This window comes from Arachis stenosperma, chromosome 7 (assembly GCF_014773155.1).
Source record: "Arachis stenosperma cultivar V10309 chromosome 7, arast.V10309.gnm1.PFL2, whole genome shotgun sequence".
NCBI lineage: Eukaryota > Viridiplantae > Streptophyta > Magnoliopsida > Fabales > Fabaceae > Arachis > Arachis stenosperma.
Genome location: NC_080383.1, coordinates 18,462,857 through 18,487,720, shown reverse-complemented (window position 1 = coordinate 18,487,720; position 24,864 = coordinate 18,462,857). Strand labels below are relative to the sequence as shown.

The 24,864-nt window shown below is 33.7% G+C and overlaps 3 protein-coding genes and 1 pseudogene across 6 annotated transcripts; 3 read left to right on the top strand and 1 right to left on the bottom strand.

The window, feature by feature from the left end:
• Positions 1 to 2,030: 2,030 nt before the first annotated feature.
• On the bottom strand, positions 2,031 to 8,594 carry LOC130941403 (protein ABA AND ROS SENSITIVE 1). Of its 4 annotated transcripts, none has more exons than XM_057869889.1 (9): positions 8,099 to 8,594; positions 6,449 to 6,683; positions 5,685 to 5,797; positions 5,097 to 5,196; positions 4,741 to 4,948; positions 3,364 to 3,628; positions 2,722 to 2,797; positions 2,454 to 2,500; positions 2,031 to 2,358 (listed from the first exon to the last, which is right to left on the bottom strand). In XM_057869889.1, the coding sequence occupies exons 3-9, from the start codon at positions 5,768 to 5,770 to the stop codon at positions 2,172 to 2,174; spliced, it is 969 nt and encodes a 322-aa protein (XP_057725872.1). In that variant the 5' UTR covers positions 5,771 to 5,797; positions 6,449 to 6,683; positions 8,099 to 8,594; the 3' UTR covers positions 2,031 to 2,171. The 4 variants fall into 4 exon arrangements, with proteins under 4 accessions (XP_057725872.1, XP_057725871.1, XP_057725874.1 ...); XM_057869888.1 differs by having other exon boundaries at positions 8,115 to 8,594; XM_057869891.1 differs by having other exon boundaries at positions 5,685 to 5,786; positions 8,115 to 8,594.
• A 1,103-nt stretch (positions 8,595 to 9,697) lies between these two features.
• On the top strand, positions 9,698 to 15,711 carry LOC130941616 (tRNA threonylcarbamoyladenosine dehydratase 2). Its single transcript, XM_057870176.1, has 11 exons — positions 9,698 to 9,938; positions 10,211 to 10,254; positions 10,864 to 10,957; positions 11,598 to 11,745; positions 12,172 to 12,384; positions 12,759 to 12,893; positions 13,347 to 13,481; positions 13,811 to 14,026; positions 14,431 to 14,555; positions 14,964 to 15,021; positions 15,490 to 15,711. The coding sequence occupies exons 1-11, from the start codon at positions 9,844 to 9,846 to the stop codon at positions 15,604 to 15,606; spliced, it is 1,380 nt and encodes a 459-aa protein (XP_057726159.1). The 5' UTR covers positions 9,698 to 9,843; the 3' UTR covers positions 15,607 to 15,711.
• Positions 15,712 to 18,116: 2,405 nt separating this feature from the next.
• On the top strand, positions 18,117 to 19,686 carry LOC130941550 (pentatricopeptide repeat-containing protein At4g18975, chloroplastic-like). Its single transcript, XM_057870102.1, has 3 exons — positions 18,117 to 18,351; positions 18,817 to 19,003; positions 19,115 to 19,686. Exons 2-3 carry the CDS (start codon positions 18,890 to 18,892, stop codon positions 19,319 to 19,321), a joined length of 321 nt encoding a protein of 106 aa, XP_057726085.1. The 5' UTR covers positions 18,117 to 18,351; positions 18,817 to 18,889; the 3' UTR covers positions 19,322 to 19,686.
• A 1,063-nt stretch (positions 19,687 to 20,749) lies between these two features.
• LOC130940533 (beta-glucuronosyltransferase GlcAT14A-like) lies at positions 20,750 to 24,775 on the top strand (annotated as a pseudogene).
• Positions 24,776 to 24,864: the final 89 nt, after the last annotated feature.

The window sequence follows — 24,864 nt, the reverse complement described above, 5'->3', positions numbered from 1 at the left end:
ATCAGTCATAATATCTAATCTATTTTATTGTAGGGCATAATATGAAAAACTAAATTAATTAATATATTCTTGACTTATAAATTACATGATTTTGTAGAGTATTGTCTAATCTGACAAATCAATTACTAATTCATTACTGAGTAATAAATTATTTATGCAAGACAAATTTAAATCTCAAATAGTTATTTAAACGGACTAATGATACCCATCTATCTAATAATTTAGTTACACAAACACAACCTTTAATAAACAACACAAATCACATGCATACCATTGAGTACTTCTCTCTATCTAATTCTTTCTCATAAAATTAAAGTATATACTAATTAAGACATCACCATAGTCTTAGCTCACAAAATTTTGCTCAGAATATTATTAGTTTCTCATGTTACTTTATTTCTATAATCAACAGCTGTTTATGGGGCGGCTTGTACTGCATGCAACCTCATTCCAAACATTGTGCATGGTTTTGAATATTATATTATATTATATTAATTATAATTTAATGTTAACACACTAGTAATATAAAATAGTTTTATATTAGTTATCTAATTATATAATATTATTTAATTAAAAATAAAATAGTATAAATTATCATCTAAAAAAATGACTATGACAAATTAAATAACTGTATAAATAGTATATTATTAGATAATTATATAAATTATTTTATACTATTAATATATTGAAATTAAATTCATAATTATTCTAAAGTAAAATGTCATCCCTCATCACTGGTAATAAATTAAGCTTAACATGTTATATCATCTGACATACAGAAGATTATTGATGATAGGGGAAGAGGACTACTCATCAAGAATAATAATCACAACCTGGATTTATTTGAATCCTTGCAAACTTCAACAAATGTTGAATTAGTTAATTAAGAAATCCGCATGTTGTTTTCATCTTGCGTAAAACAAGTACGACAAAGACTTCCAAGTTATGTCGAACCGTCGAAGCAAATTATTTAATTTGTAATAACTAATAATTAAATTAAAAATGTATTTGATTTGGGTGTGGGAGCAGAATAGCAGATAGATATACATTTGATTAAGTCAATAAAATTAGTTGGGTGTCATTGACTTGTGGCAACGTGATACATCTTCACTGTTAGAAAATGATAGGTTTATTGGCATCTGTTCAATATTTATCTACCAAAAAGTATTTACAATAATTTTCTTACCACTTTTTATTGGTATATACATCCCTTTTAAATTAGCCATGTTTACCACTATTATTATTATATACAAATACATAATGATTGATTTTTTATGTGTATATAACATTTTTGTATTACTATTATTATCCATGATGAGCAACTGCAATTTTGTGTTCTCCATATATATATAGTTGTTTGTTGCTTTTACTTTTTTTTTCATTAAATATTTACTGAGTATTTTTTGTTGAACATTTATTTGTAATTATAAATGCTTAAGAAATAAAATTCAGAAGTTTATTACGATTATTGTGTTAAGCCACTAGTTAATTAAGAGAATTATCACTTTTTTAATGTCAAACAATACACACAAATTGCTTCATGCCAAATATAATTTGAGAATGGAGTAAATAGGTATTATTTTGAATCCGAGTGGGGGCATATTAAGAAGCATATAGTTTTACCAATTGACGCCTCCAATTGAGCTAGGCGTCAGCTGCACACTCATCTTAATCTTCAATTAAATGTATCAGTATGTGGGTCTGTGTTTTCTTAGGCCCGAAAAGAACGAACACATCTCGCTGGACCCGATTACAGAAAAATGGGCTTCAATAGGCTTCCAAGTAGAAGACCAAAAGCCCAAAAGTAAATGATGTGACATAGACTCTAATGTTGATCCAAGTCCAAAGAAAAAAAAAAGACTCTAATGCTGATCCATGACAAAAAGAAAAAGAGAATCTAATATTGATTTAACTTTTATTTTTCACTTATCTTTTTAGGGACCTCCTCTAGGAATGGGAACATCCCAGGTAATAATTCGCATCAAGTCCCATGCAGCACCAAATCAAATATTATGAAAAGAAACAGCATGTGAGTAAACATATTTCAGGGAAACCGAAATGGCTCATCTTAAAACAAGTGTTGAGTAAATTGTTCTACATACAAACTGTGGTGTTAATGTACATAGTATATGGAATTAAACAAATATCAAGTGTTAGTTATCAATTAGCATTCACAAGTGTTGTGCTCTCCAGTCCACAGCAAAATTCTCACCACTTTCATCATCACTGGATGACTCTTCTTCATGCCTTGACTCCTCCTTGGTTTCACCCTCACAAGTTTTACCTCGCTTTGCTGACTTTGCTGCTTTCAGCTCCAGTCTCTTTTTCTTCAACATTTCCACTCTCTCCCTGAAGATCCTGTTGAGGGGTGGTTATGTAATTTGAGTATAGGTAGAAGAACAAAACAAACCAAGGAAGTCAAAGACTTTTAAGTATAATGCAGATAAACATACTTTTGTTCAACGGATTCAGCTTCTTCTATCATTTCAGCAGCATCAATCTGGAGAAGAACAAACATTAGATCATATCTCATGTTTGTAATGCATACATATCTTAAGGTTGTTACGTCATACGGCTTAATACAAAACCCTTAATCATCCATAATATCGTAGGATCTACCAAATAAAAAATTTAACGATTTTTTGTCTATTAACAATAAAAGGTATGTTCCTAGCCATATATAGGGTGTGTATATAGCAAAAAGAAAATCACGATCCTCACCTCTTCTTCTTCCAATCGGTCATCCACCTCCTTCAAGTCCTCTTGAATCAGCTTCTCAAACTCCTTGTACTCATCCCTAATAGAGAATTTAATCCAAACAGGGGGGAAAAAAATAAAAATATAAAATATCAATCATTCTACGTCTGATCCACTTAACCAAATTTGAAAATCTTCAACGCAATTTAAAACAACATAAGTTTTCACAGAACTAATAATTAACATGGAGGTTCTCAGTTATGTACAAACAATCTAAGTACCATGGACATGGACTCAGCCATTATAACTTTATTGATCTGATTATAAAGTCTAATAAGAAATCAAGAGAGGTCATTAACGGACACAGCTATAACAACAGTATTAGATGTGATTATGCAAAGAACAAACGAGGTCAATCTACAATCATCTAATGCTATGAGTTATTCTTGTTTCCATTCCCTTTTTGGAGTATTTGAAAATTTTAGTGTGATTGACAAAATCCGATAAAAACTAATGTGGATTCTTCTTACTCTATTTGGGCACGTATTATCCCACAACCCCAAATATTTCTCCTATCTTTTGACTTCCATGCAACAAAACTCCCGACTATAAAATGAAGCAGTAATAAATGTGCAAATCAACACGTCGTGGGAAGTGAGAACCTACTTGACATCTGGCTTCACAGGCTTAATGCCACGTGCCCGCAAATCCGCATCCTTATTGTCAAAAAAGCCTTCAGGCAGAGATCCTTTTGTTTGGCTGTCCTCTGCATCAGAAGTTTTGGCTGAGGTCTGCCTAGTCTCTGTTGTTGCTTGACTAACCTTTGACGGCGCAGCATCATGACCACGAAAATGACCTCTTTCCTCCAACTTTGACACCTGACTTTGAGCAGAAACTCCCACGTTTCTTCCTGAATCAGATGATTTCTTTTCTGGAAGACAAGATATCCATGAAACAGAGGCTAACATTAGTTTGCAACAAAGGTGTGGTAGTAACATATCTAAAGATATGATAAAGAACCATAGACATATTCAGTATAAGTTTATGAAGAATAACATCTGTTCATTGTTCATTGAGTATTAGTTGCTGCGCTAAAATACAATCTTCAAAAATTAGAGCGCATGCCCTAGCCAAATGTAGCAAGTAGTAGCGTGGATTGAACATGACATAAAAATTATCTGTCTGCTTTCTATGAAAACCACTAATTAGTGGTAATCCAAAAGTTGGTTCAAGGATATAGAGCAGCGATTCCATAAGTAAACAAAAGTGAAACAATGTAAAAACCAACGAGGGACTAATATTAAACAAGCACCACATATAGCATGCACGTTAGGACAAACTTTAGTGGCTACATAAGTTATGACATATTACTATTATTAACTCTAGCAACCACCTTAGTCCAAATAAGGGATTAGACCTTATACCACTAAAATATATATGTAATAATCCAAAAGCAACTCTTATTTTTGCTATTCAAATTTATGGGTTTCTGATTCTTAATATCAATCCCGGTATCATATAAAAAAATTGAGTAATACTTTTAGCATTTCCAAGAAGTAATTGATTAAATAGTTGGAATAGTTGTAATAGTTAACAAATGATCGGTAGTTTCTACGAGAAGCTTTTTCTGTATTTTGAAAAGATTGGTAGTCAACCCCAATCTTTTTTACATTTTAACCATGATTGCAAATAAATGAGTTCAATAAAGAACTTAGAAATCCAACTTTGAAAAAAGGGGAAAAAAGGGAAAAGGGGTGTTAAAGGGGGTTCCACGGTTACTCATTTGAGCAGTTGACCCAGCCCCTTGTTGTTTGAAGAAAACCTCCACTTCAATTGGTAGAGATTTATACTTACAAAGGGGATTTGTAATGACGAAAGGTAGTTCTCATTTCACTTTAAGCAAAGCATTATAAATTCCCGATGAATATCCTCAGGTTAAATGTCAATAAACAACATATGTGCAAGTCTCTACGTTTTGAAAGTGCAACCTGATTAATTATAGTATATACACGTACAATGTTACTTTTCTAAACCAATACTTACCGGTTTTCCTTGCACTGTCATCAAAAAAATTTGGTGGAAGCACAGACGACGACTGGGCTTTAGGTACTTCTTGTGAAGGTTCAGGCTTTTTGGATAGTGGTTCGGAAGGTTGTTCAGGTTTGGCTTTGGGAAATCTGTTACCAACAGCAGGCTTTGCATTGTTTTGCTGAGTTAATCCAGCTGCATTAGCTTTAAGATTATCAATCGCCTGCAGGTATTAACCACACTGTCAAAACCATTGCACTAAGCACATGTTGGGAAGCAGGGGAGGCTGCAAAGCAAGCAGAAAGGGAACCAAAACCATACTAACACACCACCCCCCAAAAATAAATGCCACAAATCATAAATATAATCACCTCGCGATGCTTACGGGAGATTTGGTGTGCATCCCATATAGATTCAGACTTCAGAACAACATCACAAACCCGACAAACAGGTTGATTGAATTCATTATACCTATATGCATGCGCACATAAAGACAAACCAGTAAAAATAATAACAAAATCAATAGCAACAATAAACAGGAAAGATATAAATAATCTTTTCTGGTGAGCTCAAGAAAGAGGAATATCTTGACAAGCACAAAACAAAGTACATGACTACACGAGTAGCTATAACAAGATAAGCAAGTCATAATCGGAGTGTGTGTGTGTCTTTCCACATAGTTGCAAACAAAAACATAGCTGCCAGCATTTACAATAAACAGAAAATTAAATAAATCAACAAAATGGCTAGAACTCAATTCATGAGCATAAGGTGTCTAAGGATTATAGTGTCAACATTTTTCTAAAAGAATAATAAATGAATCCATTCATAGCGTCGAGTCTGTAACAATAGCAGCATTTTGTGTAACAAGCTAAACAACCCTAAGACGCATAATGTGCATAGCAATCAAGACAGCTGATGTTAGTGAGCGATAAAAGAGAAAATTTAAGTGAACAAACCTTACAAGGGGAGAATCTATACGCTTTTCTTTCTTCTGGGCCAATTTAGCACGAAAATCTGCCTTTTTCTTAGCTTGTGCATCCATGATTAATGATCCTATTCTTTAAGGAGACTAAAAACAATTAAATAATGTCAATTGAACGATGTCACGTATTAGAGGGGTCATGGAACAAATGTCATACTGGCTCAGAAATTTTAGAATAATCTGTTATTAGGATGTGATCCAACTCTTTTGAAAAATAAAGCTAGTTATCAATCTCCATTTCAGATGCTTGCTCATATAAGAATTTGAATTTCATACCCAACTTTCATGTAGGTTTATATAATGAAAACCCTTTGAAAACCAGCAATAAAGTTTTAAAAAGTTACAAACTAATCTTCCCCTCCATTTATCTTATCTCAAAGTGTCAACATTTTCACGAAATCCAAGTTCAGCTCTCTCTAATAACAATAATGCTTCTTTCTTTCACCCTTCTCATTAGTTCTTTCATTACAATCTTTTGAATTTAACATTCCTCCCTTTGCACTGCAAAATTGATTTTCCAATTGGATCCCTCTATTTTCCCCCTCAATATTGCAGTGGAAACAGAGCTTTTTTTCTTTGTTTCATATATAACAAAGCAATACAACCAAGATTCTTCATATTTTCATCTTATGCATCAATTCACAAATACGACAACGACACCTTAAACCCACAAATAGAGTTTTTCATGTGATGCAGCAAAAGAGAGGCAATAACAGATAAATGCACAAAGAAACTCACGAAACAGAAGATACTCGCTGCCGGTGACTAACAACAGCGTTGACGGCCAGGCGTGTGGCAGCGACAGTGGCGCCGTGGATGGTGGACACGCAGAGTGGTTTTGGGGGAATGGGCTCGGTCGATCAGGCAGGTTGATATGTTTTTACCAAGGTTCTGAAAACCAGACCGGTTATCAAACCGCTCTAGTCACTGGTTCACTGGTCCAACCGGTCTAACCGTGGTTCAACCAGAAAAACTGTTCCATAATAAAATAATAAATAAATTATAAATAAACATCCTAAATATCTTTGAAATTTAAAACCCTAAAATAAAATATCACCAACTAAATGTAATTAATCATTAAAATATGCAATGACTTGCTGCAAATTTGTTGACAATTAACATAATTATACTTCCATTAAAAATAGCTGGATTGAATTACAATGCACAAGTTAAAGATAGAGAATATTGTCATGTAGCTAAGTCAAAAAGTAAAACAAAAAATGATAGTGTTGCACAATAAACACACAATAGAGCCTGAAACAAACACACAACAGAGGCTGAAACAAAACAAATCCAACATGGAGGAGGGGTAGCAAGTCAGCGGAGATCAAGAACAGGGACAGTGCAACCAAACAATGAACAAAACAATGAAAACATAATTTTTTTTATATAACTGAACAATCAAAACATGAATCATACAATCACTAATTGCAAATTTTTTCTTCATAAGAACAAAACAATGAAAACATGAAGCATATAATAAATCAAACGATCGCCAATTGCAAATTTTTTAATAAGAACAGAAGTTAGAACAGTGAAAAATGAAGAAAGATTAACAGTTTTCAACCCAATTTTTTAACAAAGCTCATCACAATGATTAACAACAAAAAAAAAAAAGCAATGAAGGAACAGTGAATCAGTAACATAGGCAGTGCAAATTCAAGAAACTTTAATAAAATTTAACTACAAAAACAGACAATAAAGCAGTAATAGAGTTATCAATTTTAAATTTATCATCAAATACAATCAGTGAGCAAAACCAGTCAACCAAGTACTGACTGGGCATTCGGAAAATTAACAATAGGAACATTTAAAACAAAGCAACCCAAAAAAACAAATCCAAAAATCACCATTGCTGAAAACAATGATTTGATCCGTGTATGCTCAAAGAATTAAAAGCTAAGCTTACAAGAAAGTGAAGAATACCCAAACCAAAGAACCTTCAATCACAGCTTAAATCAAGAACAGAAAATCACAACAAAAACAAAAAAAAAATTAAAAGTAACAGAAGAACAAGAACAACAACACAAGAACAATTAGCAAATTAACAAGTTCACAATAACAGTAAAAATTTATCAGAAGAACATTAATGCAAGTGGAATCATCATGCTAATATGTTTTCTAGAAAAATGCTATTTGTGCAGCTAAAAATTCCTAATTACTAAGATCCAATTATTCTAATTTCACATGCAATCAATTTACTAAGTTTCTAATAGCTAGAGATTATAAAACCAACCAGAAACATGGTTAAAGCATTTCATCAAACATGTTGACTACGGTAAAATTAAAACGAAATAAGAGAATTCAAAGCTTAATATCAATGTGACAGAGAAGAGAACATAACTATTGTTACTTTAATTCAGTCTATGAAAAAATCCAAACCACTACCAAATCAAATAGTTACTTATTGTAATGGAAATCAGAAGTTGCAGAGTTTGAAGCAGAGTATTGGTGTTGTGTGAGTGTATTATCTGGTGGCGGGTTTAGGGAACTCATGGCGGCGACAAAAGGGAGCAGTTCGACGGCTAGGCGGAGGGCGCGGGTTGGTCGCAGAGTTTGAAGCAGAACAACGTGGCTTCCAGACAAACGCAGAGTTTGGAACTCGGAGAACGCCGAAAGGACGAAGAGAGAAGACCCTGAGTGCGACGGGCAGCGGCTGTGGCCCACTCCTTGCGGCGGTGGTCGAGGGCAGTTCTGCTTTCTGAAGGAAGGAGACTGGCGAAGGGGCTGGGGGAACAAGGCACAGCAGAGGAGGAAACGGTGGCCCCTGAGCGCAACGGACGGCGGCGCTGAGGTTCTCCTTGCAGCGGTGGGCGAGATTGTAACCTAGGGTAGAGAGTTGAGAGAGAGGAAAGAGTCTGAGGAATGGGCTCGAGGGAGAATGGATGACTGAGCCAGGGAGAAGAGGAATTTTGGATCCCTAAAGCTAAAAACATCAAACGACAACGTTTTCTCAAAACCGGCCGAGTTTCAGTTCGGAATCGGCCGGTTCAATAGTTTAAATACGGTTTTAATTTGGGAGGTTTCTTCGTTAAACCGAACTGTATTTGTTTTTGGTTCGCAGTTAAATCGGTCCGACCGGCCAATCCAATCTAATTTTTAAAATATTAGTTTTTACCGAAAATAATAGAATTGTTTATTTTTTAAAAAGTTATTATTATTTTAGTGATTTAATTTTAATAATATTTTAAACAATCGTATAATTATTCTCACCATCAATATAAAAAATAACTATTTTTATTAACATTGATTATGTGATAAAAATATATGTGTAAAATAATTTTACATTAATAATATATAAAATTAATTTTTTATCCGCAAATATATTGATAACTTTTTATGTCTTTTATAAAATTTGTTCAATTAATAATTAAAAACATATATGAGCTAAATTCAATAAATTCTATTATTGGAAAACACTTTTTTTTTTGTCATATTTCTGGAAAACACTTTTTTTTTGTCATATTTCTGGAAAACATTGATCAATGGCTTTAAGCCCCTTTTTTTTGTGCTAAATATAGCTTTAAGCCTTTGTAAGTGGTGTTTGGATAACTCATTTTCAATTTCATTTTTTCGCCAAATATTTCGTTTTTGGTATAATAGAGATTTTTTGTTTGGTTTTTATTTATTTTACCTACCTTTAGAATACTTTTGTTTTCAATTAGTAATCAGCTCACAAATTTCTTTAATTAAGTTTCAAAAAATTTAAATTCTATTTTTTTATGCAGCAGTTCATTAACTGACAATAAATTTATAAACCAAACTTAAATTCAGGACGTATTAATTTTTAATTTGTCGAGAAAAATAAAACAAAAAAATTCTTTTGTTGTTGGTACATAACCTTGGGAAAAGTTTGTAAAGATTTAAGACATTTTTATTTTTTAGGGCCTTAAGCATGCTGGGCTTACACACCGACCCAAATATCAAAAACCCGCTTTTACCCCCCAAAGATACAACTAATTACGAACTGTCTAATTCGGTCTTCAAAACCAACACAACCAGAAAACCTCCGGTTAGCACGACGGCGCACGGTGTTCCCCAGCAAAAGAATTTGTTCCTAAAAAAAAAAATGGTGCTTTTTTAAGTTTTTCGTGTTTCATAATCGTGTCTGCGTTTGAGAAAGAAAGAGAAAAATGGAGAAAGGTAAATACTTAGCATTGGTTGGAACCGGTGCTCTTTTTGGCTCTGTATCTACCATCTTCTTTCTTAGGCTCCTTCAAAACCATAAGTGAGTTCTTTCTTTCTTCTTCTTCAATGATAAATGTTTGCACCTTTATTGACTCAATTATCTCTTGCATATAACCTGTTTGTCTTAATAATCCAACCAAGTGAAGTGGTTGATTCACTCTTAAAGGTTTGCGTTAGATTAGCTTCTGGGTTTAGTTTGATCAACTAATACTGTTGAGAGTCACTAATTTTTTATTCATGTATTTTTTTTGGGCGGCTTGAACATTATTTGAACGCTGCTGAAATCTGAATGTATATTTTTTATGTTTTCAGAAAAGTGGCGCGGCAGTATAATAAGAATGCTACCGAGTTAAATGGTAAGTGGCTTTGAACTAAACATGTGAAGTGAATGCATGTAATGTTGTTTACAAAAGCTACAAAAGAAGAAGTTATTTAGTTACAATCATATGCTCCCTGATATCGGCAAGTAAAGCAAGTTGAAGTCATACATAGTCACCACTTTTCAATGCTGAAGAGCAAGCTGGGATGTAGTGTTATGGGGTGAATTGGAATACTGGAATATGTGATATATTGAACCCTTCTAATGTGTTCCCTCTCCTGTATAGTGTGATGTTTATGCTGCCACTACATGGTTACCAAACGAAGAAAGAACAATAACCTGCATGCATAACATCATTGCATAAGATCACTTCTTAAATATAGTGTGCTATATTCGGCTATTCCTATTAAGAGTTAGTTCTTGAGGTGATTGGAGGATTGAACGGACAGGGTTTTAACTACTTGTTATACAAGATGCAATCACATTCTACCCTTACCTTTTGCAGTGCGATCAAAATAGATATATTAACCGTAAATATGTTATCACTGATAAACAACTTTTGATACCTGACAAGTTTCTGCCTAAATCCTAGTTGAATTATCAAAATTTTAACATGCTATCCATCTGGACTTTGTGCCTCATGCAGGTCTTGAGACTTGCACTATTGCTGGAAAGAAGAATGATAAGGCAGTTAATGAAGATCTTCTGAAGGATGAGATTGTTTCTGAACATCTAACTAGGTATTTCATGTTATTGCCAATTGCTTTATTTCTTTCTTTGCTGAATAATTAATTGGTAAGACATGCATGATGCACTTTTTTAAGACTATTTAGTTTGAGACACATTAGCACTTGTCCATCAATATACTTGGTCTTCATCCTTTCTTACAGCTAATTATGATAGTGTGAATGTCTTGGGCGCTTGGCTGTTAATTCTAGAATGAATGGGGCATGAAATATCCTCCCTGTATATTATGAATGTCTACAATTTAAATGGCGCATCACTAGATTGTATAGTCAATGAAATGTTATCACCTTAATACAATTTAGAAGCATGAACTTTTAGCTTAGGGATCATTGGTTAATGCATATATTTGTGGCATGTTTAGGGAACGAGAAGACAAGGCAAAAATAAACTTTTAACTTTAGGGATCATTGGTTAATGCATATATAATTGGTTAATGTATTTGGTTGTTGGAGCTTTTGCAAAGTTTTCTTGCGAGAACTACCACCAGCACATTACCCACTATGTCTAAAACCATTTTTGTATGATTTATTTTTCATATAAACCTTTTATTAATTGGATGTATAAGGGCAATTCATTTTCTTCAATTTCAACTAATCAGTTTTTATCTGGGGTGGAATTTCGTTCTGTTATTAGGAACATTCAGTTTTTTGGCTTTGAGTCTCAGCAGAAAGTGAGTGCATCATATGTTGTGGTCATTGGTCTTGGAGGGGTTGGCAGTCATGCTGCATCTATGCTCTTGAGATCAGGGGTCGGCAAGCTTCTTCTTGTGGACTTTGATCAGGTATTTTCTATGATTGATTCTCCACTTGCCCATGTTTGATTGTTAAGTCTGAGTTGTGTTCTCTACTTCTTTGTGTGATTCCTTTTTTGTTGGTCTGATTGGTACTGCCGTACTGTACTATCACGTCTTAACCTACCTATTCTTGTCCAAAATTCTCCCAAATTCCCAATGGTTATCACAATTTAAAAATGGAACTCCTACATATGAATCATTGAAGATTTTGACATCTGTAACTAGCAGCAAGATTCCAAATGTGTTACATTGTGAATGCTATTATCGTTGCAATATTAATAAGCAGGGTTTGGTTTAAAACAAAGTAATAAGAAGATAAAGTGGTTATGCAATCAATGTTAAAAGTTTGCCTGGTTTGAGAACTTCATAGATTTTCCATACAATATTTATACTTATTTATTTATTAATGAGAAGGTTTCTCTTTCATCATTAAATCGACACGCTGTTGCAACAAGAGCAGATGTTGGCATTCCAAAAGCGCAGTGCCTTAAGGAGCATTTCTCATCTATCTTTCCTGAGTGCCAAGTAGATGCAAAAGTACTGCTATATGATTCATCTACCGAAGAAGAAATTTTGTCAGGCCACCCTGACTTTGTCTTGGATTGTATTGATAACATTGATACTAAGGTATCTCCTAAAGATTACTCCCTGTTAAATTTTATTGATGTAGGTTCATACTGCCTCTTATTATTTCTTTCCCATGTATGTACATACCGCACAGACCCTAGATACGAGGCCTGGTTTGCTATACTGCTCGAGGTTCTTAGTCATCAGTTTCCTGTTACTTATGTTGCAACTCTTTTAGATTCTAAGCTGCAAAAGTTAATAAAATTGGAGATGTATTTATTAATTTCACTTGCTCAGTCATTTATATCTGTATTTTTGTTGATACAAAAAATTATGTATTTTGCCTAAGCTGTTATCATTGGAAATCTTTCCTTTTAAGATATCTTGGTTTTGAATTTTACCTTTCAGTTGCCTAATTTGTTCAAGTGTAATAGGTGGCACTTCTTGCTGCTTGTGTACGGAGGGGCCTGAAGGTGTTATCTGCCACTGGGGCTGGTGCTAGAGCCGATCCAACTAGAATACGCATTGCTGATTTAAGAGAGTCAACTAATGATCCATTGTCTCGATCTGTAATGTTCCCATTTATGTTTCTTTTCAATGTTTTTCCTAGAAATTCTGAATATAGACTTATATATGTTAATTTTTGTTACAATTGAACATTATTTTTCACTCTGTCTAGTAGATTACACCCTAAAATCCCAATTATCATAAAAGTAAACTAATTATTGCCCTTCCATTCCATATGCTAGTTACTACTTACGATTATGAAAAATATATGTACATTGCTTATGAAAAGGTGCACTTGTGTGCTTAAAGATTGACAAATATGATTTTTATGTCCATCAATTCCAGCTAGATGTCAATTGTCCAAAACAGATTTCATTTGTCTGTTAGTCTTGATTTTCTTTGTTTGTAATTCCTTTTTGTTTTTCTTTTGGGGTAAAAAAACAGGTATACTGTAATTAATTATTATTATTATTATTATTATTATTATTCAACTCACTCATGGAAATTTTATATAGGTGAGACACCGTTTGAGGAAAGATCATGGCATTGAAGGTGGCATCCCTGTTGTATTTTCTTTAGAAAAACCCAAAGCTAAGTTGCTTCCATTTAAGGGTCCAAATGGTGAAGAGGAAAATCCTTCAGACTACCAGGTGAGGTTATTTATTTAATCAGTTTTAGTCACTAGTAGATTCTGCCACTGTCCAACTTGTGATTCTTTAATAGCATGGTTAATAAACATTCTTTCATGGTTATCATACTTAGATCAACATCAGCTCATCTCGGTGGCTTCTTTGTATGCTTTCTGTAGTAAGATGCCTGATGTGACTTTGCAATAAACTATGTATTTTTAACATATAGAATATTTTACCTTTTAGTTATCATATTCATAAAGGTTTGTTTTGTAGGTACTTCTCATTGATTGTCACAATATTTAGTGGCATTGGCCATATCCATTCTAATTTGTTGGTCCTCTTGTCAGATAGTACCAGGCTTCAGAGTCCGTATCATACCGGTGTTAGGCACAATCCCTGCAATATTTGGACAAGTTATGGCATCCTATGTTGTGACGGAATTAGCAGGATTTCAAGTTCAAACAGAACCGATAGTCAATTTTGATACCGATCATTACCATACTCTCCATCAACGCCTAATTGAGCATGAGGAGTTAGTATATGGAACATCACAGCAAGTGCAGGTAAAACTCTACCCCTTTAACCTTTTGTTTCATTTCAACTTCCTTATCCATAAACTGTGATATCTTGACTTTTCAAGAGCCTGAGACTCTAATGCTCAGAAACTTGTTTCTTTCATTTTCTACATTTCCTACGCTGTTTTCTTCTTTTTCAATGCTCGATTTCGCACTGATGTTAGTCTTGGGAGAATTTTGGGCTGTGGCCTTGCTTTATTCACCAATATCCCAATTCTTCCTTTATCTTCTCTATTTTTTGTGGTTTCCCACATCATAATTTAAAGGACCATACAAAGGCATGCCTGTAAGAAAAATTTTATTACGAAGTTTTCTGTGATATTTTGACATATATATGAAATATTGAAAGAGCATATTTTCTTCTACTTATTGTCTTTATTTCTCTTCTACAGGTAGATGTTGAAGAAGTGATGTATATTGTAAAAGAATTATGGCATGGAAGAAGTGCTAGAGACCAGCTTGTGAAAGAAGCTGGACGAGGAATGTGGCGATCAGTTAATGAATTAATGCTTGTAAGGTATACAGTTAGCTTTTTTGTCTCCATTATCATTTACTTAATTCTCATTATCAAGCTATTTCTTGGTTACATTCGACCATTTAAATTTAACATTTGATTGTTCCAATGTATATTGGTGCGCCCCTCCTCAAGTTCTTCAAATTTTATTTATTTGTTAATAATAGTTTGAAACTGGCTTTTGTTGCCCTGTGCTTAGTTCAGTAGTAGAAGTTTCACAAAACTAGAGAGGTTCACAAAACTGGCACTTAGGACTAAAGAGAGTTTTACTGAAATGTGTTTTCATCTGATGTTGCTTTTTTTCTTTCTCTAATGAATTAAATGACATTGATTATAATATGTCAACATAATCTTTCTTTATCTCATTGAAAAATTTCTCACTTGATTCTTCTATGCATATCTTTTGTTTAGGTGGGATTGCGAAAAGCCGGCTTCTATATCAAATTTAATTCTTTTGAAATTCAAAGAGGTAATCTAGCTTCTCCATATATTAGACAAAAGCTTTTTGTCTCAAGAATTCTATTTATTTTATGTATATCGATGACTAATGACACAAGACTAACAAGAGGCATAAAAAGAAACATCCATAACCAGATAATTCTTTAATTATTTTTTTTTAAATGTTTTTTTTTTCAGTCAGCATATTTTCTACTTTTGTTTTTGCCTGTAAAATCATTGATGACAGTTACCTGTGTAATCATAAGTTTTCCTAACTCTCCTTTTAATCAAGACAACTCAATACCTTAACAACTAATAAAAATAAGCAACATGTAACTTTGATATGGTAATTGAATGAGAATAATTCCCTTACTCTCAGATTCATTAGTATTGGAATGAACACAATTCGTTTGTCCTTGTTATGCTCCACTACTATAAAATTTTAATTTATTTTAGTAAAGTTTCCATTGTAAGATAATATAACTCTTTGTTAATTCAGGTTGATGAGCATGAATCTAGAACATTGGATGAAATAAAGGAAAAGGAACCTGAATTCTACAACAGTGTAAGTGCAGTGTTAAAACGAGCTGAAATTGACTTTGGCTACGCACATTAATACTTGTTACATGTTGCTCTAAGAATAGAAGTATCAAGTATGTAACAAGATCAACAATGTAATATTAAAAATCTTGTAATTGTTATTTCTCTTTTACTTTATCAACCTTATTATGGCTTCTTTTTCTTTTCGTTTTAGTTGGAATACACATTTAGGACAAAAAATATATTTGATATTTATTTAATGCATTGAAACCTTTTTTAGTTATTTAATCAACATTAAGTTTTTTGTTTTGGTTTAACCTCTAGTTTGAGTGGAAACCCCACGAAATTGTCTTACTTATATCATTTAAACAATTAAAAGTAATTGTCTTAAATTTGCATTCGGATTGGCTTTTATAGAAAAAAAAACTTTCTATAGAATTTTAAGTGTGTTTGGTGTAGTTTTTTTAATATATTTTAATTTCATGCGATGAAGAAAAATTTATTTTTATTTTAAGTTAGCAGTATGTAGTTTTAAAAATAAATTTTAAAAAAATTTAATAAATTGATTATTAAAAAAAAATACTTCTATATCATTTGTTGAAAGTTTGAACAAAAAATTATGTTTATAAATTAAAAAATTCTTTTAAAAGAAGTTAAGAAAAATTAAAAACCTTTTTTTTTTCAACAGTTAAAAAATCTGTATAGTTGCCTCATTTTCATTATGGTCACTATCACCACCACTTGATCTTGTCATTACCAGTTTACTACACTGGACAAAAACCTATTTTTTGTTCACAATATTTAGAATTAATCTTAAAATTATCTTTTAACATGTTTTTCATCATATTTACATTTTAAATCTTTTGTGTAGTTTCATTTTCGTTCTATTTATGTATTTCAGTCAAAATAAAAAAATAAAATCAATATTATCCCTCCCTTTTATCCTTAATGTTTTATTCGTTTTGTGCAAGTTTCTAACATTTTTTCTTTATTTACTCATTCTATGATTTAGACATTAGTATATGATCTAAGAAAGAGTATAAATGTATAATAGAACGAACACCTTACCTTTCTTGAATATATATAATAATATGAAGCGAAAAAACCTAAGGTTTACCATCATAAAATTAAATAAATAAAAAGACAATTTCTCTTTCAAGGAGGAAATTTAAAAAAGAAAGTTGCCAATGAGAATAGAAATCCACTGGGCTGGAATCCCGGTTGACCTTGGTCCACTATTTAATAATGGGTCTGCTTTTTATTTTTTAAATTTTTTCTGGTCTAGTCTTTAGATATTTTGATTTTGATATATAACAATAATGGAGGTAGCTACTCTAAAAATATGTTCATTTTTGCGATTAAACTAATTCATATGTAACTGTAATATGATAAAATTTTCCGTCTAATAGCACTACAAATTGGTATTAATAATATCTATATCTTCGTTTACTAGCATTTTTTCAATACTTAAAATTCCTTATACTCTTAATTAACATCTTAATTTTATTTTTGGTTGACGGTTGATTGATTGATGATGCTACATGTCACACCATGTAAATGTTGAAATGGATGATATCAATTTTTAAGGTTTTCCAATACGGTACTGGAGAGAATATCTGAATCTTTGAGGATCCTTGGCTGCCTCTTCCATATTCTTTAATGATTTTTGACATGCCAAATAGACAAGCTATTTCTGAGTTGATTCCAAGAGTTAATGATATAATTACTGAAGATAGGAATTAGAATAAGAATCTCATTCAAAAATTATTTCTCCAAGACGTTGCAAACAGGATTTTGTTAGTTAAAATTCAGCAGAGTATGGACAAATTGCAATGAGATTTGAACAAATTCAAACAATATGATACAGCTTCAGCTTACAGAATTGGCTATTTATTTTACCATCCGCCTCTGGAGCTTTGCCCTAATTATATGCAACAGAAAAAGTCGTGGATTGATATATGGAAATTGAACTTGCCTCACAAAATTAAGCTATTTATCTGGAAAGCTCTCCATGGCCGGCTTCCGGTGCTTACTCAGATTCATCACCTTTGATCGATTTGCTCTAGAATTAAAGATGTATGGTCTTAGAGTTATCTTCGTGACTGTCTTCCCCATGAGTCCTAACGACTTTTGGACATGTGGACTGCATCAACAGAGATGCTTAACCCGTTGAAGAATGCTGACCGTAATCCTCAATTGCTTGCCATCATTTGTTGGAACTATTGGAAAGCTCGCAACTAGTTGATTTTTGAAAGTTCTACTTCAATGCTGTCTACCATTCTAGCAAGCTCGGTCAAGTTGCTCCGTGAAATCATGGTTCTGAAAATCGAATCGGACCGACCGGTTCAACTGGAATAACCGAAAACCGATCACGTAACCGGTCCGAGTAAGTTCAGAAACTGCTTGATAAAAAACCGGTCGAACCGATGGTTAACCGTTGAACCGGAAGAACCATCCAGTTTTTTTAGCGATTTTCTAGTTTAGTTACTCCCTCCAAAACGGTGCCGTTTTGAACCCTTTAAAAAAAAAAAAAAAAGAACACCTAAATAGCTACCCGATGCCCAGTCCCCCCAGCCCCCAGTCCCACTCATCTCTTCTCTCTTGAAAATTCAAAGAAAGACAAAGAAAAGAACCCTAGCGGCGTAGCCCCCAGCCCCGGAACCTGCAGCCACCGCAACCTTCACAGCCACCGCAACCTCCACAGCCACTGCATCCCTGCAGCCCCACAGCCCCGCAGGCCCCACAGCCACCGCATCTCCTCTCCTCTGTTCGAGCTCTTTCTCCGTATTTGCCGGTGTCGCCGTCTCTTCTGTCGCCGCCGGTAAGCACTCCCCTTCCTCTTCGCCGCTGTGTCTCCTTTCTCCCCTGTTTGAGCTCCCTCTGATAATAGTTAATTTTGTTCATAATTTTCTGTGATAATAGTTAATTAGTTTGCTGAATTAATTTTGTTCATAATTTTCTGTAGAGTTTGTTGATTTTATTGTGGAGTTTGCTGATTTTAGTTTTACCGTGAAGTTTACCGAGTTGATTTGTTCATAATTTTGCTGTGAAGTTTCCTGATTTTATTGTGGAGTTTGCTGATTTTAGTTTTATGGTGGAGTTTGTTGATTATTTTGCTGTTTTTAGTTTTTTTTTTTTTTTTTGCTGTACATTGAAGATGGAGCAATCACAAAGAGTTAATTATATGAATTAATTATTCTGTATTCGTGATTTGAATTCTGAATTATATGAATTAATCATTCTAAAGGTTGGCTTTTGGATTTTGGATTTTGTATGTAATTTGTAGTTTGGATTTCAGAATTTTGGATTCGGATCAGCTTCTTAAGCCATGGCAAATTTCTCACCCAATTCAATCAATCATGGCATTGTGGAATATGATTGTACATGCTCACACACGTTCTGTCTCAAAGAGATTGTTTTCTAGAATGGTCACATTATATGATCACCATCATTTGCCAGAAAAGATGATTGAGGTATATTTTTATTGTACTATCAATCATACTATACCTTGATGCAAGCTGTTCAGCAATTATAAGGTTAATTCTTCTATGCTTTGACATGGAGCTATCATGTTTGTAAGTTAGATATTTGCAGACATGGAGGAGTTGCAGGTAAAACCTGATGAAGATACGGTCAGACGAGTGGCAAATGCCTTTAGAAAATTTGGCCAAGAAGAAAAGAGTAAATTGGTTACAAAACGATATGGGCTCAAGTGGAAATATATTCACTTTAATGGTGAACGGGTTAAAGTTAGAACAGAAGCTTGGGAAGAAGGTCCATTTAGAAGTTGAAATTGGTGTATTCCAAATTGTCAATGAGGACACCAGTACACCACCACATTCTATTACCTGGGATCTGCTGTTGTTGCGGATTATATTGTTACATTCCTAAAGCTGCTGTATTAGAGGTTCACTAGTTTGGTTTCTTAACATGTTTAGAGCTTAGCAGCTAACCAATCAGGAGAGGAAGTGAGGAACTGAACTACCGTGAGGGATCGGTGCAGTGCTCCCAGATATGAACACGTTGTATACTTGTATATATATATATATATATATTCAATGGAAAGGTAGCTAAAATTTAAGAAATGTATTAATATCTAAATAATAGAGAGACCTTGTGTTAATTAATATGAATATATTATCCCTGTTAATGTTTTTATTGAGCATCTTAACCTATCCAGTATTAGTGCTTCTAGTTTCATTGTAGTTTCATTGTAGAAAAAAAATTATATTATGCATTAAGAACAAATTGTATCCACAGTGCTTATCTCTCTAATTTTTGGTTCATTGTTATGAGTTTTTATAATTGTGCAGTTGTAATTTTGTCTGTGTTTAATTAGTATACATTAGTTAACCAAACCTTATTAATAAATTTTTTAAGAAAATTACTAATGTCAAATTTTGAGGTATAATACTTTTTAGTCTCATGTTGAAGTATAACTCAAATTATTTTCATATTAAAATTTTTTGACTTAGAAATTATTGAATTTAAATATTTAAAATTATATATTAAATTTTTAATAATTTTATTTAATATTTAATTAAACCGATTGAATTCTGGTTAAATTTTGGTCGAACCACTAAACCAGTAAACCAGTCACCTCACCGGTTCGGTTTTCGCAATCTTGCGTGAAATTCAAAGAACTCCCAGTTTAGGTCGTCATCTCCATGAAACAAGCTCTTAGTTGCATTCAATTTGATTTATCATTCTTTTTTCTTTAAGATTTTTTTTCGTTTTTCGACTACGCACCGTTTGATGAATACCTTCAGTATAGTGTTTTTGGAAAAAACCCCACCTTTCATTATGCTGTGCTGTTTTTGAACATCTTTGTATTTTATTTTTCAATAATTAATGAAATATAATCTAACTATATTTGGAAAAAAAAAACAAAGCATTTAACTTTAATGCTGACTATTTCAAAAATCTTACAGAAAAATGATGATATTTATTATAGAAGAAAAATGTATTCTTTTAATATCTTCTTTCTGAATATACTTAAAAAAAATTAATCTCCTATCCAAACTATAAAAAATGGATACCCTTAACATATAGAAATGGTTATGAATATAATATTGAAACCTAATGAAAATGCATCATAATAAATTCATAATTAACTTCCTTAATTTTGTTAAAGCGACAAACGTCAATACTTAATCTTCTGGCAACATAATTAATCTTTCGCTGGCCAACATTCAAAGCTAAGAATGAGAATAGAAAAAAAGAAGAAAAACAAAACACAATTAATTCCAAACAACAATACACAAGAACAAGCGTACACTGTGCCAAGAAAAAAAAAAAGCAGAACAGTAGAACACCGTTTTCTGTTGCTCTCATTACAAAACCCCATCACTTTTGAATCTTCATTGAATCCTCTCTCTCTCTTTCATCTTTGGATTGGACCATTTTCCTTGGAACTAGTCCTCTCTTGAATCTGAAGTTACCCAAAAGGCTTGAACTTCAAGTGTGTTCTTCTCCTTAAACAAAGCCTGGTTTTGGAATTGACATAGATCTTGCCTTTGATACAGTTTGCGAAAAAAAGGGTAGAGATTAAAGCATAAGGTACAAGCTGCACTTTTATTTATTTATTTTAATTTGTGTGGTGAGTTCCAAAATCAATAGCAGTTACTGATAAAGAGACATAAGAGAAGAGAAGGTTGATTGATTGATGACTTATGGTGAAGTTTGCTCCCGCCTTTTCCTTCATAAAAAAATGGTTGCTTTTTTGATGGGGGAGTGAAATTGATTGACTAATGTCTAATGGTTTATGAGCTGAGTTTATCAACTGGATGTGGGTCCCAATTCATGTGTCATAGGTTGTTTATGTTTCGTGTAGCTCCCAAATCATAATCTTTTGGCATTGGTGTGGATTGATGCCGATTTAAAGTAGACATCTTAAGCTTGAAAATCATGTTCTATCTTTCAGAAAAGATGCACCCTTTTTGCTTAAATGCATGTTAAGGAGGTTGTGGTTTTGGTAATCTGGTTCTCTTTAGTTGTTAACAAGTGGTTTCAGTTCTTTTGCTGAAATCATTTTTCTTCCGGGGATTCGACTATTTCGGTTTCATCTGCAGCTTGAAAGAGGTGAAATTTATAGACAGAGAAAGTTTGTTCTTGCACCTGAGGTGAAACGGTTCTGGAATTCGATTTGGATTTTGAGCTGTTGTACAAAAGAGTATGAGGAAAAATGCTGGTTCTTATTCAGGAAGGATGTTTAGTGACAGGAAATGGATTATACCCTTTTTCGCAAGTTTACTGGTTTCTGTGAGTTTGAGATCCCGACTGCTATGCTTGGGGCACCGAGTTCTGCTGGCAGGGGAGATTTGGAAAGGCCTTATAATGATAATGTGGTTATGAAAATGGAGGCACCTAGGTTTGCATATCTTATTTCAGGAACCAAGGGTGATAGCCAAAGGATGTTGAGAACATTAGAGGCAGTGTACCACCCAAGGAACCAGTACATCTTGCATTTAGATCTTGAGGCTCTGCCCCGTGAAAGGATGGAATTGGCAAATGCAGTGAAAGCAGATCCAATGTTTCGTGAAGTGGAGAATGTGCGCGTTATGTCCCTATCCAATTTGGTGACTTATAAGGGTCCAACAATGATTGCTTGTACCCTCCAAGCCATTGCCATATTATTGAAAGAGAGTTCCGGGTGGGACTGGTTTATAAACCTCAGTGCATCAGATTATCCTCTTATGACACAGGATGGTTAGTAATCAATTCTTTATTTACCTCTTTGATGTTATTATGGTGTTGTTCTTGTGAATTCTTTTCCTTGAGCTCTGGCCTTGTTGGTTGTGGGGATATAACTTTATGGACTTCTTCTTTCAGTTTATACTTTGAAAAACTATGTCATTTGGGTATATGTTGATCTTTGAGGACAGAAAAGGTTAGAAATATTGGGCCTAATGTTACTAGGACAGGAATGGTTATTGAATCAAGGGATTATGGTATGTCATAATGTGCTGTCCCTGCTTCTCCTTACAAATTGGTATTGCTGTCGATAATATGATTACTAAGTGTTGACTAGTTTGAGCTAATAAAGAATTTATTTTCCATTTGTTGATTTACAATCCGTAAGTCTGTTGCTTGATTTTGTTACAGATTTTAGGAAATTTGCTACTGGCTTTGGTTTAGTGATCGATCTATTCCCAAGATGCGAGGGATGCTAATTTGGATTACCCTTCTTTAGCTAGAATTGTGTAGCTTTATATAATTAAGCTTTATTCCATTTTATGTCCACCTTGTCACCAATATTGTTGCATTCTTGCATTTCTATTGGGTTCCTTAATGTGGTTATCCATATAGACAACTCAGCAGTTTGTTTGGCCTCAAAGGTCAACTTTGTAACGAGAGAGAATTTTAGCTCAATTGACTATGCTATATATTTCAAGATATTTGTTAATAACTATTATGGCAGGAATTTAGTTTTTGCATGATGTCATTGTTTCCTGAAAGGTATAAATTTCCTTTTCCACAAAACTTTGTGAACTTCAATCTTAGCGGTTTCTGAATCTTATCAGAAATCACAACTTAGATTATGTATTATAAGATTGTTAGGTTTATCTTTTAATTACAAGAACCATTGTCCCAATGGAGGTGTCACAGCAATAGCAATTGTCAAATCCAAAGTTAATGTTGATTCAAATAACTATTTGGTCAGGGATTAAATATCACCAAAGCACGGCATGTGATCAGTTTAATTGTTTTCCTCTATCTGATATTCAAAGGGATTGACATATATTGTTATATGGTTTTATCCATTTGAGGTCTACATAGTTTTCTCCTTGTAGAATTTAGTCATTGATTTTGAACCTTTGTGAGGATATCTTATTCCTTTTGGTACCATTCCATGTGTTGCATTTATTAAAAGGTAGTGCACTTATCCATGCACCTTACATTCTCATGGTTGTTTGATCTATCTTAGTCCTTCTTGAACCTTCTAAGAACCCTTTTGAACTGTGAAGTAATCTGTGTCTCCCTGCTTTTGCAGATTTGCTGCATGTTTTCTCTAATCTGTCAAGAGATCTCAATTTCATTGAACACACTCGCCTTGCTGGTTGGAAACTGTAAGAAAATCGCTGCACTTCGTAAAATCTCTACTGTAAAATATAATATTATAATCCCCCCACACACTCTTTCTTGGTGTACTGTATTTGTTGATCCGGATTTCTCGTTATAAATGCTTTTATGCTCAGGAATCAAAGAGCAAAACCAATCATCTATGATCCTGCGCTTTATTTATCAAGGAAATCTGATTTAGCATGGACTACTCAGCGAAGAAAACTTCCCACATCTTTTTCCCTTTTCACTGGTATGTCTAAATTTGTGTACTTCTTTATGCTCTATTGCTTTATTTTCCATTACCAATATAAACTGCAGTTTCCCTTTCAAGGTTTAGCACTGCGAAGGTTGTCAAATATGTAGTTAACTTGCCGAGTTACATTTATTGGCGAATCCCTATAATTTTCTTAAATATGCTTTGATGAACAGGTTCAGCTTGGGTTGTACTGACCCGGTCCTTCATGGAGTACTGCATATGGGGATGGGATAACTTACCTCGCACGATGCTTATGTATTATGCAAATCTTGTGTCCTCGCCGGAGGGATATTTTCATACTGTCATATGTAACAATGAAGAATTCCGGCATACAGCAATAAGCCATGATCTTCATTACATTGCTTGGGACACTCCCCCGAAGCAGCATCCCCGCTCATTAACTATGAAAGACTTCGACAAAATGGTAACAAGTAATGCCCCTTTGCCCGAAAGTTTCCCAAGGATGATCCCGTTCTAGACAAGATTGACAAAGAACTTCTGCCCGGGGCATGGTGTGTTGGGAGCTCAGATGGTGAGGCAGACCCTTGTTCTACACGTGGTAACGATACGGTGTTTAGGCCAGACCCCGGTGCTGAAAGGTTACGGGAGCTGCGTCAAATATTGGTTTCTGAAGAAAAATAAAAGCAAACGGGTGTTTGTGACAAAGAGGTTACCTTCCAAGTAGGGCAATGTCAAAGTGTAAATAATTGTGATTATAGATCATATACATATCCAATGTAAAAGCTCAAAATTGTGTTCAATGCAGGTTCACAGTAAAAAGCAACAAGCACTGACAACAGAAGTTTTAAACTTTAAAGTTCTTTAAAGTTCTTGTTTCAGGTTAGTTGACTTTTGGTTGCAATTGGAACAAACCATTTAGGCAATGACCATATTTTTACCTTCTTGGTTACAAAAGGAAATTAAATTTCACATTTGGACTTTATATTCATTATCAAATTATTTATTATGGATAAAGTCTTAGACAATTTTCTGTCATAACCACCCTCTTCAACC